This window comes from Rhodnius prolixus, unplaced genomic scaffold (genome assembly GCF_049639745.1).
Source record: "Rhodnius prolixus isolate KJV_2025 unplaced genomic scaffold, Rpr scaffold_17, whole genome shotgun sequence".
Taxonomy (NCBI): Eukaryota; Metazoa; Arthropoda; class Insecta; order Hemiptera; family Reduviidae; genus Rhodnius; species Rhodnius prolixus.
The window spans coordinates 3972174-3989042 of NW_027411626.1; the positions used below are offsets into that span (position 1 = coordinate 3972174).

General features: G+C 31.4%; 2 protein-coding genes across 3 annotated transcripts; both read right to left on the bottom strand.

Moving 5' to 3' along the window:
• Positions 1-657: 657 nt before the first annotated feature.
• On the bottom strand, positions 658-10642 carry Arglu1 (Arginine and glutamate rich 1). 2 transcript variants are annotated; one of them, XM_074139143.1, is made up of 6 exons: positions 10483-10642; positions 10286-10399; positions 10043-10180; positions 8295-8520; positions 3197-3280; positions 658-2125 (listed from the first exon to the last, which is right to left on the bottom strand). In XM_074139143.1, exons 1-6 carry the CDS (start codon positions 10497-10499, stop codon positions 1961-1963), a joined length of 744 nt encoding a protein of 247 aa, XP_073995244.1. In that variant the 5' UTR covers positions 10500-10642; the 3' UTR covers positions 658-1960. The 2 variants fall into 2 exon arrangements, with proteins under 2 accessions (XP_073995244.1, XP_073995243.1); XM_074139142.1 differs by having other exon boundaries at positions 10286-10559.
• A 759-nt stretch (positions 10643-11401) lies between these two features.
• LOC141459747 (uncharacterized) lies at positions 11402-14841 on the bottom strand. The gene is made up of 2 exons (XM_074139145.1): positions 14573-14841; positions 11402-11847 (listed from the first exon to the last, which is right to left on the bottom strand). The coding sequence occupies exons 1-2, from the start codon at positions 14739-14741 to the stop codon at positions 11600-11602; spliced, it is 417 nt and encodes a 138-aa protein (XP_073995246.1). The 5' UTR covers positions 14742-14841; the 3' UTR covers positions 11402-11599.
• Between the last annotated feature and the right edge of the window lie 2028 nt (positions 14842-16869).

Here is a 16869-nt window from a genome sequence, read left to right on the forward strand (position 1 = left end):
AGTACCCAATTATATAAAAATTTGGGGAATTTTCCAAGAAGCTTAAAATGAATAAAAGATTTTTAAGACTATAAAAAAAGTTTTCATTTTAAAAATTCCCATTTGCTAGGTAAGATTTGTGGGAAAGTGGAACCAGAATGAAGCCACACCCCAAATAGAAATTCCCATCCCTTACCACTCCACATCAGAATGCTTTCTACTTTCAACAAGATACAGACTAAAGTTATTGTTAAAATGTGCTTCGGCTTGATAAGGAATGTTCTAAGGGTAGAATTAAATTTAGAAGTCACTTCATTTTTTTAATTTTAAGGCGCATCCACATCTAAGGGTTATCGCCTGGAGCCTTCTAAGTGCGCTGCCGGCCTCCAGGCAGTTTTCTCTCGCTACAGACAACACTATCTAACTCTGAACCGTGAGATGTAGTACAGTCTATTAGGAAGGGAAATTCCTAAAGGAGTCTATTTTCTTCCTTAAGAACAAAAATGTCCTCCATTTTTGTTTTGGACTTACTACCATTGTCTGTTTCTTTTAATATTCTGAAGTGTGTGGCTAGAAAATAAAGAAATCAAGAGTACGTTAATAAAGATGAATGAAAAGAAAAAAGTGGATTTTTATTTTTAAATTACTTATTGTTTGCTTATATATTAAAAACTGGGGGCAAAATTAAAATTTTTAATAAGTTCCATAGTTTTTGTAAAGATTATTTTTTGACTGATGTTTAAACTAGCGGAGTGATGATGACTCTAATAAAACAAACCGTAATCTTGACTAAATAATAAAATTATAAATAAATGTCTTAATATTTTTAAAAAATCAAAATTGAAACAATTATCAAAAGATCTGCTTCCAAAAAATAAAACAACATTTCTCCCCAAAATACCTGTTAATCCATTAGCTCTAATTGGCTTTTTTACTTTTCTAAGAATCTTTAAACCAACATCTATAGATTAGAAAAAGGAAATAGTTTGCTGGAAATGGAAAACCGTTGCCCACAAAAAGGATTTTGGGAGTTGAAATTTTCTAATGGTATGGAGAATTTAAAGTGAGCAATATTCAGTGACATGAAGATGGGTATTTTCATTATTGGAAAAAAATCTCTTCCCTCTAATTATTAATATTAATCGAACCTGAGGCAAAGAAAAATTAAATAAAATACATAAAAGGAATTCAAATATTTTTGAGTTGGAAAATAAATTAAAGAATGCATTTTAAAAGAAAAAAAAAGGGACCAATTTTAATAACCAAGAAAATTCCTGTGTTCAAATTTATTTTTTGGAATGTTGGACGAGGTGAATAACGAAGAAAATATGTCAGGTTTAGTTTTTCTTACTTATTTGTACTGAAAATTGAAAATGAAAACGAAAAATGGGTTTAGGCTTATCTTTTACCTATTTTAGCTTCCAAATTACCAGATTGTTGTAAATTAATTTAAAGATGTAGGTGGTATAGCCATTTCTTAAAATGTGAAATTCTTGATTTGTGGAACATTACTAGTCGAAGAAATTACTAAGATTTTACAACTTATTACTAACAAAAAATAAAGTTGAGTAATTTCAAATTTTAAAAAATGATAACATTTAATTTCCAAGTTGTCAATGAATACCATCTCTTATATAATTAATGGGAAAATGACACTTTTTGGGGGAAATTTTATGTTCTTTTCATTGGTGTTATTAAATTTACTCAGTTCGGGAAATATTTAAAAAAAAAAGATAGTGTAGAGGTGCCATAAAATTATTTCAATTTTAAAATAAATTATGGCATAGAAAGATGTACCATTACTGTCCCGTTCCCAAAATTACCTCTTTAGACTGTTTCAATAATTTAAAACTGGTAATAAGGCTAAAAAAAAGAAATAGAAAGTAAATTTAACTTCATCATGCCGGTTCAAAAAAAGTTACCGGTACATTTCCTCATAGAGAAAAATAAACATAAAACAATTATTTATAGTCCAAGGATATCACGTAATTGGTTTCAACGAAAATGACAGTTTTGGCCGGGAATTATTTTTGCCTAAAATTTTTTTTTGCTCTTCTTTTTTCCGCTTTTCCGCTTCTTTGCGCATCTTCTGTCTTTCTTCTTCCATCTTTCTTTGTTCCTCAACCATGGCCAATCTTTCTTCAGCCTGGAAATTGGATATTAATTTCATATAAAATTTTCAGATTTAAATATAATTACAGTTAAACAATTACTTTAATTAAAAATCGTAATTTTAAAAAACACGACTATCTTGAATTGCTACACTGGTATACTCACCATAACCGATGGGCTAATTAATTAAGCTTAGTGTCAAAGAAAATCTAATTCGTTTTTTCTGATTTTGGTAAATAATTAGGAAATAAAAACCTTTTTAATAAAATGTCCCAGTAACCATTAGCCTCCCTTGTACGCGTTATCTTTAGCCCGACTGAGAATTCTTTAACCGCCAAACTTTCCATTTTTGAAATAATTACGTCTAAAGCTGGTGGTTTTTGAAAACCGCCTGCCTTTAGTGCGTCTACTCCAAGATTATAGCAACGCATTAAGTGGATCTTTCTTTGCGTTCATATAGTTTTTATATTTTCGTAAGTAAATAAAGAGATTGTTCTCCCTATGATACAATTTGCAGTAGCTACCTGCTAATCTTCTTGAAGACAGAAGAAATATCAGTTTCAAGAATAAAGGAAAATTCTGAAGAAGCCAATCTAATTGAAGAGAGAACTTTTATTAAATGGTTCCTAAAGAACTTCTGTCAGTTATTGACGAACTTTTTCTAGATTTAACTTCGTGTTTACTGTCAACTTCCGCCAAGTTTTGCGTCTTATACCAAGTGAAAGTCGAAGATTCATGCATGGAGTATTATCCTCTACTCCATACATACAGACCCCTTACCGGGAATATGCGAGCTAACAGATATGCAAATTATTTCTATGGGTTCACACTTAATATTTCATAAAAAATATAATGTTTTGACATCAACTTCAAGCCACTACATTGGTGATTTAAGGAATCCCGACTCCTTTGTTTCATATTTGTTGCGTGGACGTACAGGTGAAAAAGTCTTTGAAAAGATCACCATAGTAACATATCCGCTCCAGTTTACAGAACATTTAAGATAAAATAAAAAATCGTGTGGGCTTAAAAGCGCTCGCCTGACCGGCACCCCCATTATGTGAACCATTAGGTTAACCTATAAAAATAAAGAAATTCAACAAACCAATTTCTTTTGGGCCTCTTCAATTTTCCGATTGTTTTCCGCCATAATCTGTTCAAGGGCTTCTCTTTTCTTATTTTCTTCTTCCTATTAAACAGACAACAATTCATTAATAAAATATGTTAAATGTTGCGAACGCCTCACCACCACAAAGAAAGGTGTACATTCTGTTTTCATTTTTGCACTTCAAACAAAAAACAATAAAGAAAAAAATTAATATCAAATTGTATTTTTAAGAAAGTAAAGATAAAAGAAAAAGTTATAAAAGCTTCTTTTCCAATAACCTTTTTAAATTGTTTCTCTCTTATTTAACAGAAATATAGTAATTATTACAAGTGAAAATCTATTTTCCAACCCCCTCCACAAAACTCAGTATTCTAATGGCTCGCTTACTATGGATATTCTTTATTTCTTTTAGTGTATATCCTGTTTCGTGAACAGGCAAATCCCTAAGGGATTCAGAAGGAAAGATTCTATTTTCTATTACACTCGCTACGGGGGGGGGGGGGGAAGAACGGCCCACTTATTTTGGTATTCGCCAATTGTCTTACGAAAGATTCAAGAGGTGCAGAGGGAAAATCCTAGGCTCGTTCAAATCCTTTTGTGTTATTATGATGATCACTGAAGCCAGAATTGGGACTCATCTAAAAAATAGGATCCATATCCATTGATGCAGCAAAATAAGATGTCGACGCAATCACAAGTCTGTGTCTCTTGCTAGCCACCTGAATATGTCTTCGAATTCCGGTAAGGTTGTAGGAAATTGGTTCATGATCTTCACGAAATTGATCTTACGCAGTTTATCAGTGTTTAAGCGTCTCCGTCCTCAATCTCGAAATGGTCTTTTACATCGTTTCTTACAGTCTTTTTACTAGATCCGTTGAGTTTTTCTTGAGCAAAATCGCCGCTTCAACACACACTTCGGGACTTAAGAACTACTTATTACCTTAGATAACATCATAAGAAATTATTTTTCTTATGATATACAAAGAGATAAAGTTTCTTTAGATAAAGAAAAATAGTTATTTACTGCACAAGTACAGAGAGTTTTTCACTCACGAGTTCAGATTTGTCCATTTGTGCCTAAGTGATGATCAGAACAAGAGATTAATTCAAAGGCTGAGTCAGTTCTGGGATTATTTCTACTGTGGCTTAAGGCAAGAAGAGGTCTAACTACCACTAACCTAATTTGCAGCATTAGAAGTGCTGTAAACAGAATGCAGACATACATTCAGTGTTAGTAGACTTCAACAAGGCCTATGATAAAAAAAACAAAAAAAAGGAAGATCCTATTTGAAGGCACAGGCGAGTCTAGATTTCTAAAGTGGGTGATAGCCGGTATACGCTTCTCTGAAAACTACGTAATGGCAAGGAAACTCCAATGTACCTTTATAAGTAGTAGTGTTTTGGGCTCAATCATTTAATTAATTTAGGAAAAAACTCAACTAACATTAATCAACGTTTACAAAGAAATAATTTTCTTTTATGTAACCTAACAATTATTAACAGTTTCAAAATATAATTGTGTTTGTCCCATTATTTTGTAAATTATAAAATTAATTATGTAAAACATCAGAAAAACCTATACGTTTACAATTGGTTTTTATTAGTCAAATTATTCTGTCAAGTGGAAAAAGTTTTTGAAAGTAGTACTTCCTGTTCCAAGTTAAGTGGAAAAAGTTTTTGAAAGTAGTACTTCCTGTACCATGTTAAAACTACAGATAAAAAATTAAATAATACTACTCGTAATAAAAAAAAATGGATAATTTTTAAAAAATTTGGGATCTATACAAAAAATTTCATTTTTGAAAACTTTTTCCATATTTCACGGATGTATTAGTGAATAAAGTAAGATGTTCACAAATTTAAACTACTACCAGATAAAATTACTATCGCTTAACAGTTAATTTTACTAATACATTGAAATAAATACGGAGAAGGTTATATTATCTGTTTCAGGTCATAGCGCTTGCAAATTTAAAAAGTACATTCTAAATGTAAAATAATTAATGTACTTATCAAGTAATCGTAAACTCAATAAGTTAAAAGAAAAAATGAAATAGAAAAAGAAGTGTTCAAATTAGTGTTCATTTTTATTAAATGTCAATATATAGTAGATAAAAACTGAACTATGATTAAAGGAACATTTATAAATAAGCAAATCTTAAAACTAAATTTTACAAAACACTAAATACATATACTAAAATAAAAGTTTGATAACAATAAAAAATAATATTAATTATATATATATATATATGTATTTACAGAATATTAAAAATAAAAATTACACTGTAACCACACCAGAAGATATTTTTAGTCTTCCATAATTCAGAGACGTCATAATTTTTATAATGTAGCGATGGTTGTGTGGTTATGTCTGGTTAATGATCTACTTACCATTGTGTCCCATGGATTTTTAGCAGACTCTTAGTTCGCTGTTGTGTCGTTTTAGGTGTGAAGCCTGCAAATGAGTTTGTAAAACAAAAAAGGAATACATATAAATCAAGCGCACACATTATCAAACTGTTTTTGTTCAGTTAATAACCTTGGCAACAAAAAAAAAAAAAAAAAGAAATAAAATTTTAAAAGTTCATTAGAATCGAATAATAATAATAATAATAATGCTGATAAATAAAATAAAAGATGACTAGTAATCCAAGAGAAATGAAAATGTAATCGGTTTCGCTATGGGTTACCAGAGGTCCGTGGGGGGAGAAATAAAACATGGCCTAGATTTTAAGGAACGGCACATAGAACGCGATCTATTGCGGCGGCAGCGGTCTCTTGATTGCAGCAGACCGCTGGCGATCTGGTTATATTATGCAATAAGTCATCAATCTGTCACACATAAAGAGATCATCTGTAGCATCATCACACTCTTTATCGTGGTAGGAGACGATCCAGTTGATGATTACAAACTAGTCACGCCATCTTCCCATCAGCTAAGTACACAATTTCTGAGAAAGTGTAACTTTCGATGGTAAAAGTACGCAAATATGCGTTTTTATAAAGTCACTTGGAATACGGAGAGTTACGAGAAAGACTACGCCCTTGAAAGTTATAGCTTGATTTGTCCGAACAGCTGTGGGTTTTTTTAGGAGTCTGAGGTAACATCTGCTAAATTTCTTTTACTGCGCAACATTCTTATTTCTAAGACGAAAAAAATAAGCTACACTTTAACAGAAATAATACATCACGTGTTATTTCTTGTTTTTGCGCAAAGAAATAATTATAATTTTACATAATGTTGGTACTTTATCTTGTGCTGAAATAATTTCCTAACGAAACCTGTAGATTATAACAAAAACTAGACTGATCTAATCGCTAATAAGCAAACTGGATCGCTCACAAAGACATCGCCTCCAATTTAACGTTCCCATATCGCGTACCGAAGCGACAATCATGCTGTCTCTGCCAAAGCGATAGATTGCGTTCTGTAGGCCGAAATTTGTAACCTTCTCCCGGCTTCCAGGAAGCCTTATTAGTATAAGAGTAATCTAATGTCCTGTATCAAAAGGATTGTTTTATGATTATTACAAGAATCACAAAAGAGTGGACTTTCTAATAAAGTAGGCGATGAAATGTAACGATATGGCTGAAGGTTTTTGCGCCCATTAAACAGGAAAATAAAAATTAAATGTAGACTCCGAGAAGGGTAATATTATTGAAATACAATTTTAAGAATTTCACTTAACCATAATTTCTTGGTTACATTTTAAAGCAAGCAGAGATATTTCACTAAAGTGAGTTACTCAAATAAATATTAACTCCTTTACTCAAACAGATAACGAACCCTGGAAAAATGATTAATGATAATGCCAAGTATTACAATGCGAAAGATCTCTAGCCAGTTCGATGGTTGTAAAGAAATAAAAGTTTCCCTCATATTTTTGAAACTTTTATGAAGAGGAAACAGTGTGTATAATATGGTTAAATTCTGTTTGTGAACTTGTTTGCAGATATAAAAAGCCTAATTACTATTATCAAATGCCTCTATATGGGTGTGTTTCAAACGTTGACATAAGTATTTCTGCCACTGTGTCTTGGGTTAGATGACACAGAAGTCTGGTGAGGAGAGAGCAACACTAAGAATTGGGGCAGAAATACGTCATCATGTTAGGTAGAGATGGTTTCTTTCATTCACTCTTATGTTTTGGTAAAGAAACCTTCAAGCGAGAATTCCTCTGTCAAAAAAATATAAAGCATATTTATTCTGACCTTAAGTTTACTCGTTGCTATGGTTCGTAATTGGCAAATATGGTGAATTTCTGGTCGAAAAAAAAATTAAATAAAATAAGTTGATAACATTTCTTCGATCCGGTAAAGAAAAAGTAAAACACAAACACGGTATCTTTAAAAGTAAATTCCTGAACTTCAGCGATTGATACCTCAAAATAATTGCAAAACGTGTGTTAAGTAATTCATTACGCGGAATTCTGATTTTTATCTTTATATTTAAATTAATGATTTAAAAAAAGAAACACGATGCAGTAAGGGGGGGGAAGCAATTGCCCTTGAAGGGCATGAACAAATGTTCAGCAAGAAAATTCTTAATTAAAGTCATCTTTAGGACTAACAAAAGCGCTAAAGATGTATCTCCTAAGTACCAAATTATTGTACAGGTGTAAACTGTTTTATTTTTCACTTGACGCTAAATGAATTTTAAAAGAACATTTAAAAAGAAACGAACAATTTTGTTTGTTGAATTGGAATTCGTAAAACCATACAGAAAAGTAAATCTCAATGAAACCATAGCTTAGTAAATTATTTAAAAGTTACGACATTTAAGTGTACACGATCTACATAAGTTGGTTATACTGTACAATTTTTTTTTTTTTAAATAAAATAAAAATCTGTCGAAACTAGAAAAAAAGTTAATTGATCATTTCCAAACGGAACTGAAGGAAAAGTCATATTTAAACAAAAAAATAAAATAAAAATTAAATATATACAAAGGAATATTTTAACTTAATTAATACAATATTTTCTCCAAATCCATATGACACGGATAAAAAATGGAGAATGGATGAAGAAAAAGGTACTGGCTGTAAAGATTTAATAAATTCTTAAAGCTAGAAAAGTTTAAACTATTGTCCAATACCTCTCTTCTTTTCTCCTCGTCGAGGAGTTGTTGTTTCCTACGTTCCATTTCTAACATCATTTCTCTTTGCATTTCCTTCTTGGCTTCCTCAACCCTTCGCAGTACTTCAGCTTCTATTTCCTCTTTGCGTTTCTCTAACTCTTCCTCAACTCTTTTGTTAACAAGAACTTCTATCCTTTTAGCTGTCTCTTCTTCAACTATTTTTTGTTCCATTTCTCTCTGACGCCTGAACATAAAGAAAGTCACTTATGTCACTTCTCCCATAAATATTTTACTTCTTAATTATGAAGCATTTATCCTGCACTTAATATACTAAAGGGGACCCTATTACGCAAAGGCCACAATATTCCACAATCAGACAGAGGACTTTCTATAGAGGGAAATGAATTTTGGCCCCATTTATTCTAAAGTCGAGGGCGCCACGGTAGGCGAGCGGTTACAGGCGAGACCTGTAAAGCTAATTATGTATTGTGGTACTGGGTTCGATTCCCGGTCGATTTAATAGTAAATAATAGAAATTTACAGTGAAGTATGTTTGCTAGTCGCCTCCGTCCACGACACCTAATTGGTAGTTGGACATTAAGCCCCGCCTGAAAAAATAGGCGATTACTTTACTTTTACTTTTATTCTATAGTCGCCAAATTAAAAGCTACGAGCACAGTAAAGATGTAAACTAATCTACATGCATTGTTGCCTCTGTTTGGCTTATAGAGAATACAGAATCCCATCTTAGCTGAACCTATTCTGCTCTCAGATTTCCTCTATACCTACTTGCCCAGGACACCTCTAAGCAAGGTCACTGAATCTTCTCCGAGGTTTACGCAACACTTGGAACTCCAAGTTTTGGTGAAAATCCTGAGCCAGAACATTCCCATCTCTTCTAAAACTCTCCTGCCACTTCTCCCATTGGCAGCGGCATTCATTTAAACCATTGATATCAGCCTGAAACCCATGGCCATACTTCTAAAGGCCTCTGAACTATCACACTCTAACCAAACTCTTGCTGTAGATAATTATATTCTATCATCAAAACCCGAAAGAACCATGAGAATATCATAATATTCTAGGTCGGAGTGGTTTTATTTTTATAATACATTCATTTATTCATTTGCATATCATCTAATAAACGTAAAGTCTATAATTAACAGAAGTGAAGAACCAGCTGCGACTAAAATGCCAAGATAAGAAATTCCAGTTCAAGAAAAAAAACAACTGCAACGTTAACCGTCGAACCCTACATGAACTCAGAAGCATGCTGACTATTTTTGTTTAATTACCTGACTTCTTTTATAACCAAAATAGCACTTCTTTCTGACTACATAACTAGTCATCACTCAAATACTCAAAACAGAGGTGACAATACTAATAAAATTGCATAATTTGGAGCTGGAAAGAATGCATTAAAACATAAAGACGCTCATATTGTATAATTTTAAAAAACTTACTTAATGAGTTGAAGTAAAATATCAAACCATAGCCGAACATGCAAAAATTCGTATAATTATAAATGCGAGGCCTCAGTCTACTTTTCGTTAGAATTTGATTTATAATTTTTTAAATTAAGCAGTCAGATATTTAGTAGTTACAAGTAAATAGGCCAAATTAAATTATGCAACATTACGAGCAGAAATACTTTAGTAAAGAGTTTTTCAAATATTGAAAAAGATAATAACGCACTGCACATTTAATTAGAACCATTAAAGAAAGGCCTTCCTAATTGGAAAAGAAGTTAAGATAATCAAACCAACCTTTGCCTCTCTAGTTCGGCTAATCTTTCAACTTCATCCATTTTTCCAGAATTAAATATTTTTTTCTTGAGAGAATTAACATTTTTACTCTCCGACACATCTGTACTACTGCTGGATGATGCTGACCGCGACCTTTTTCTGTATTGAAATAATTTGTATTAACGATAATTGACATTTAGTTAAAAATAATTTAGGGAAAAACGAATCAAATGTGTTAGATTAAAAGTAATTATAATTATAAACCTTGTTTTAGAAGATCTTTCCCGTGACTTTTCGCGATGTTTATGTGATCGATCTCTGGATTTGGACCTTTTATGGGAATGTTTCTTCTTATGACGCCTTCTGGGCGATTTACTTCTGGAACGAGATCTTCCCATTATACACTTTTATAAGTTCCTCTATGCTATTTAGACACAAACTCCTAAGTAAATTATAATTACAACTGTAATGCCTTCATACTTCACGCACAGACACCACTGTATACACAGCTGTTTACGATTTACACTTTACATTGAGAAATTACACTCAGCCATCCGAATTTACAACACTCTAACCATGATCGTAAGGTTAAGCTGCGAGTTTTAGTATGATATAATTCTGTTTTTTTCTTTTCTTTTTTTTTTAATTAGTTCATGACATTTACATTTTAAGTATAGTAGGTAATAATACGAAATTCTATGTCGAAATATTTGCCATTTTTCAATAATTTCAGAACAGAAGTTAACCTAAAAGTCAGACTATTGAGTTCTTAATGGCAGTGATCTTTATCTCCACTAACACGACGCAATCAGACGTTTTTATAAATGACCGAGAACAAATTTAGCCCCGCCCTCCCTTATGATGCAGTTATAAATAGTTCATTTCAATAATTAGAGAAATACAACTTATAAATGTTAACATTTTTTTTGTTGCATTCACAAAATCTGGATGTTCTAGAAGTTACGAAATCTTAATTTTCAGTTTTCAAGCCTTAAAAAAGCAATACGGCCGACTCCAGTCTTTTTTCTTTGTTATTAATTCCTTCCCTTTAAATTCTCAAGATCCTAACGTATACTTTTCTTCAAGCTCTGAATTTTATTTTATTTATTTACATAATGCTTTTAGGATAACACCTTTAGCGTGAAGTTTGACATTATAGTAAATAGGGAAATATATTAAATACAGAAACAATAGTATCAAGCTCTGAATTTTACAACATATTAATTCTTAGTAACAAAGAGATTGTAGTAATACTATGGATGAAAGTCAAACTTTCTTATCCACAAAACTGCTCTAAAATGAACTGTCCTACATTAATATTTCAAAGAATGATTGTAGATTAGACGTATCACTAAGTATTGTTAAGTTAAAACTCAGATATTTTTATTATTACTTTGTTATTCATGAGATGAATTCTTAAATATCTCTATTTTAATCAATCTTTTTAGATTTTTTTCTGAAATACATTGATCTATGGGAGCAATATGTATAACAACTATGAATTTAAAAAGCATATGTACCGTATGCTTGTTGTTTTATTTTATTTTATTTATTTTTTGTAAGAAAAGAAAGTCATAGTTAATTATCATAAATATAATTTGCTACATTTTTATTTTGACGCCTCTCTTTTTGAGTAGAGATTTCCTCTAATCTTCTCCTGAGAGTAAGCACTTGTTCACTTAGTTGTAATAATCTCTTGTTAGTGATCTTCATTCCACGAGTTAGGGTATCTACGGCCGTTTCCAGTCTTTTTTCATTGTTATTTATTGATTTAGGCGAATAATTGTAATCTATTTCAGAAGTTTGATTAGGGATCTTCGTCTCATCTGCAAATTAAAGATTATGGATATAACTTTAGTAAAACTTATTTTTTGAAATAACAGGTTAATTGCTAAGGAATAGCCGCTGTTTTTCGTCACTGCTGGCCCCCGCGACCGACTCCAAATCGCTCAAACTGAATGACAGAGATCCCAATCTAAAGAAAGATGATAAACAATGTTTGTTGTGTTGCACATTGATAAATGAAGCGGCCACTGATTTCTAATACAATCCCAGACAACGTAACTTAACTTTTCTTTACTTTTACGAAAAAAAAGTGTTCCAACTTTTCAGAAATATATTTTATTTTGAAATTTCTTGTCTAAAAAAAATAATCGACATCTAAATTTTTGGAGGAAGAACTATAAGTTTGATTCCTGTCAACAAGGGATGTGTCCTTTTTTTGATAAGAAATCATTCAGCTTAGACAAATAAACTTACAAAACTATAAAATTTGGGGGTAGGGATTGTACATAAAAAGTTTGGATATTTCTCTCCTCTTATATTAGTTGTTTAAAACGTATATATCTAGAATAAATGTTTATGGCAGATTCGTCTGTCTTATAGGACCATAATAACTATAATACATCTCATAAATCAGCATTAAAATCCAAGAAATTGTTTTCTTGAGTAAAATTGTTTTTTGATTTTAAAACAGAAGTTAAGAAGAAGAAGAAAGTCTTTACAAAAAATAAAAGCAGATTTACATACGTGTGAAAAAACAAAATTATAACATAAATATAAAGTAAGAAAACAATATTTCCATAAAGACTGCAGCATGGTCATGACCGTCCGTGAGTCTATGTTTTGGAAACATCTAAACCAAAATATTTACTTTTATACATCAAGAAATTTATTAACAGAATATATTATTTTACTATATATTAAGTTTAATTAGACAAGATATAAATGGGTTCATTACTTTTGTCGCGCATACATTCTACTTATTATTCAAATTTAAACACAGTTATAAATTATTTCTATTGATTTCCCACTCATATATATATTATCAATGTTAATATATTTTTTAATCAAATGGTAACTAACATCACATTTCATTCCGATACTTTAAATACAGAGAGCATAGATACGATAATGTAGTAAGAAATAATTCTTAGTTGTGTTCGGCGAGCATAGGCCGTAATACAGTATCTTACAAGGGCCAACCAATCTTTACCATTCAAGTACTCTACCAAACGGTTTTTAGAAAGAGTCAAGGAGCCAAACGAAGCCCGGCAGAGTTCACCCAACGCTGGATAAGCAGTCAGAAAGTGGTATAAGTCCTCACTCTCTTTTCGGTGAGAAGTACTAAATAAAAACCCTAAATGAAGCAAGGTTATGATTAAGGAACGGATTTTTATGTATTTAAAAATGTCAAATATTTAATTAAAATATGCATTTATTTTCGTCAATTATGTGGAAAATATGTGATTTTCTTAAAATATTTTCTGGAATATTGAAGTAAAATGGACATTTTTTTTATGAAAATGGAATGGGGGGGGGGTTATAATTATTTATACAAGAAAAGAACATTTTTACAATTTATAATAATTTATTAGGAACAAAATAATTGGTTTTTACAAGTTATAATGATTTATACAACAAAGAACATTTTTACTATTTATAAAAAGATGTGTTAAATTTTCAATTTTGAAAACTTCACTCTTCGAAATTGTTTGCAACCACATGAAATCTTTATAGATATCTTCCAGGTAGTTTTTCCGCAGAGTGCTCTCGTCAGGCATTTTTTTTCCCAATATAGGTCTCTAAGAATCCTTTGAAATGAGGATTTTTAAGTTTGTGGAAAGGGATATCTGCTCTAACCAAAGCCCGACACAGATCTGTACTCAGAGTAGACTTACTTGATGATGGAGATGTAAGGAAGGCTTGATAGGACGTCCTCTCTTTCTTTCTGTTTTTATTCTCAATGTGCGATCCGGTGGCAATATGTTGGGTGACTTGGGAACGTTGAGAGCAAGAAACGCGCTTGTCACAAGCTGTGCAGTACAAAATGTCTCCATCACTTCGAAAAAGTTCTGCTGGAAACTCGCGAAGATATTTAGCAACCAGTTGTTTGTTTGAGGCCGATGTTCGTGGCATTTCACCCCAAAAAGAATACACTAAGTGACCGGACGAAATGAATTGGACACTTCAACGAACGAGCTGAAAGAACAGACAACGTCAGACAACTTCAAAGAACTAACAAGTGCCCGTCACTGTTTAGCAGCATTCTGTGAAAATTACAATAACCATTGTACCCACTGTGATTCACAGCCCTACAGTCTGTGGTTCACAGTTCCTGTCAACCACCTCCCAATTATGAAAATATGCCCAAAATGAAAAATATGAAAAAATATGTACATATTTTGATTAAATATGTAGAAATATTTATTTATTTTAATCAGATATGTATAAATATGCGATAACACCCAAATATGTGGAAATATGTGAAATAAAAGTAGACTCAAACGGCTTAAAAAGTGTCAGTATGAATACTTCTAGTTGAAAAACGTCTGTAAATTGCCTAGAAAAAATATGTAAATACATACGAATCCGTTCCATAGTTATGATAGTGTGCTTATAATTTTATAAGCACATTTACGCACGCCTCCAGGAGTAAAGGTTCTGTGGGATGAGTTCGTTAAGATCACCCCTTAATTTTAATATTTCAGGACATTTATGAACCTCCAATGATATAAATAACAGTTTTCTTCACTTTTTAATGTAACTTACCTTTTTTTCTGAATAGTTGTTTATTTAGACGTCTTTTCTTCGCCCAGAAATAAAATGCGAAGCTGGGGGGTACCAATATTGCTACAGTAATTGCAGCGTTTTTTAAGCATCCGAAAAGACCTTGCGATGTACATGTTTCACAAGAGCAGTAACCAGAGTTTAGCACCATTAAAAAACTGACTAACTTCAATGCATAATGATGTAACAGCTAATTTGTTTAAAGTTATTAATTTTGTGCAAACACATAATTTCTCAGCTGATGCACCCTCATTCATTTTCTAAAATTCTCATATTTCATATGAAAGCTAAATAAATACGATGAAATAACGCCTGCCAAATAAAATTCTTCGCTCTGCAGTAAAATTTATGGAATTTAGCAACAGTGCTGCGTAGGTAAAGGCGATCTCAAATTTTTCTCTACTGAATTTTAGACAGTTTTGAAGATTTATATAAAAGTGTACAAGTGATAATTCTCGGATATAAGATAAATCATTACGCTTCACTTTATCTAGTTACTACATTCCCACTTTTATGAACAAATCAATCCATTTAAACAAATAAATGTGTATGTTTCTGGTTTTAAATAAATGTTATTGAATAAAATTTAAGAAATTGAATTCATGACATTTATATTTAAATTTGCAGTTTAAAACATCTAATGAAATTGAAGGGCCGTTAGATAACAGTTATATATGTAACTAATTTGTGGTAAAGAGCAAATGCAGTTTTTGTGCCATGTTACAATGTAAATATCACAGCCATAAAACATCGTAAAACCAATGGACGTTACTCATACAATCCTCGTACATCAAATTAGAGACGAGTTAACCCCATGTATGTAAGGCCCCACCGAAATAATTATTGCTAACTCAGAAAATCATTGCCCAATATTGACCAAATCGGGCAGAATTAAAAAGGGTTACGGCTCCACTATGTAACAATGAAGCGACATTCTACTCTCAGATTCGTTCAAATTTCCAACCTTATAATTCTCATTGTAATGTTTAGAATTAAATGAATTCTCCATCGAATTGTAGAGAAATGTTAGGTTTTTAGATGCACTAATTTCATTGTTTTAGTAATAATATTTAATTAGATATAGAAGGTTAAATTTTGAAGGTTATGAAATTCATTCGAATTACAAACCTTTATATCTCTCTTCGTCTTGTTCCCATTTTATTGAATTCTTTACAAAATTGTATAGAAACGAAAGCTCTATAACTGATATTAATAGCAATGTTTTAACCGTAATAGTTACTGAGATATGTATAGGAGGTTAAATTTTGGAGGTTTTGCAAGTCGTTCAAGTTTCAAACGTTTATATCTCTCTTTCTATTGTTCCGATTTTAATGAATTCTTTACTAAATTATACAGGAAACTTTACTCTATAACTGGTATCAATCGCAATGTTCTAGCCGTAATAGTTATTGAGATATAAGAGGTTAAATTTTGGCGGTTGGGCAAGTCGTTCAAATTTCAAACGTTTATATCTCTGTTCCTATTTTTCCGATTTTAATGAATTCTTTACCAAATTGTAGAGAAAAGTTGACTGTATAACAGATATGTTTAAGCCATAATAGTTATTGAGATATAAGAGGTTAAATTTTGGAGGTTTTGCAAGTCGTTCAAATTTCAAACGTTTATTAATCTCTTCCTACTATATTTAATCTTTAACAAAAACTTACAGTTTAAAATGTTAAGTATAAGGGTTATTAAACGCCAAAAGGTACACAAATCAGCAGTCCACAACATTTCATTAATACATCGTTGATATTATTTAAGTAATTTTACAGCATTAATTTTCATTAATATTTTTTAGAATTTATTAGATGTCACAGACCCTTATGCTGGCCAGTTCATTCATAATATTATTTTGTTATAATTATGATAAAATGTGTATTATATCTTCTTTATTAAATAGGTACTTTATTTTAACTCTATTCCAAATTATTCTTCCTATTTATCTTTATTATGCCCTTTATTCTGAGTAGTCACATATACATGCATGTTAAAGTAGAAAAAGACAAAGTTAGAGTCGGCTACTGTTTAAATTTGAATCACGGAGGATCTAAAACAATATTTCAGTCTTGAATTCGTCTTACCGAAATATTCGTGAGCACAAATAACACACAGTTAATAACAAGTAGATTATACAACTATAATTATTCATTTCTCAATTGTAATTTAATTTAGTCCCCCTAATTTTACTTATAGTAAAAAACTGGAATAATTAGCTGTCCTAAAAATATGCATATCTTATTTATTTTATATTACATATATACAACATTGTGGGAAGA

Excerpts from the sequence above, each read along its gene's own strand:
- LOC141459747 (XM_074139145.1), bottom strand. The coding sequence starts at position 14,741 with ATGGTGCTAAACTCTGGTTACTGCTCTTGTGAAACATGTACATCGCAA. Across the intron at positions 11,848-14,572 it reads ACAACTATTCAGAAAAAAAG|ATGAGACGAAGATCCCTAAT; the intron begins GTAAGTTACATT and ends TTTAATTTGCAG.
- Arglu1 (XM_074139142.1), bottom strand. The coding sequence starts at position 10,419 with ATGGGAAGATCTCGTTCCAGAAGTAAATCGCCCAGAAGGCGTCATAAG. Across the intron at positions 10,181-10,285 it reads GAAAGATCTTCTAAAACAAG|AAAAAGGTCGCGGTCAGCAT; the intron begins GTTTATAATTAT and ends ATTTCAATACAG. Across the intron at positions 3,281-8,294 it reads ACGAGGAGAAAAGAAGAGAG|GAAGAAGAAAATAAGAAAAG; the intron begins GTATTGGACAAT and ends TCTGTTTAATAG.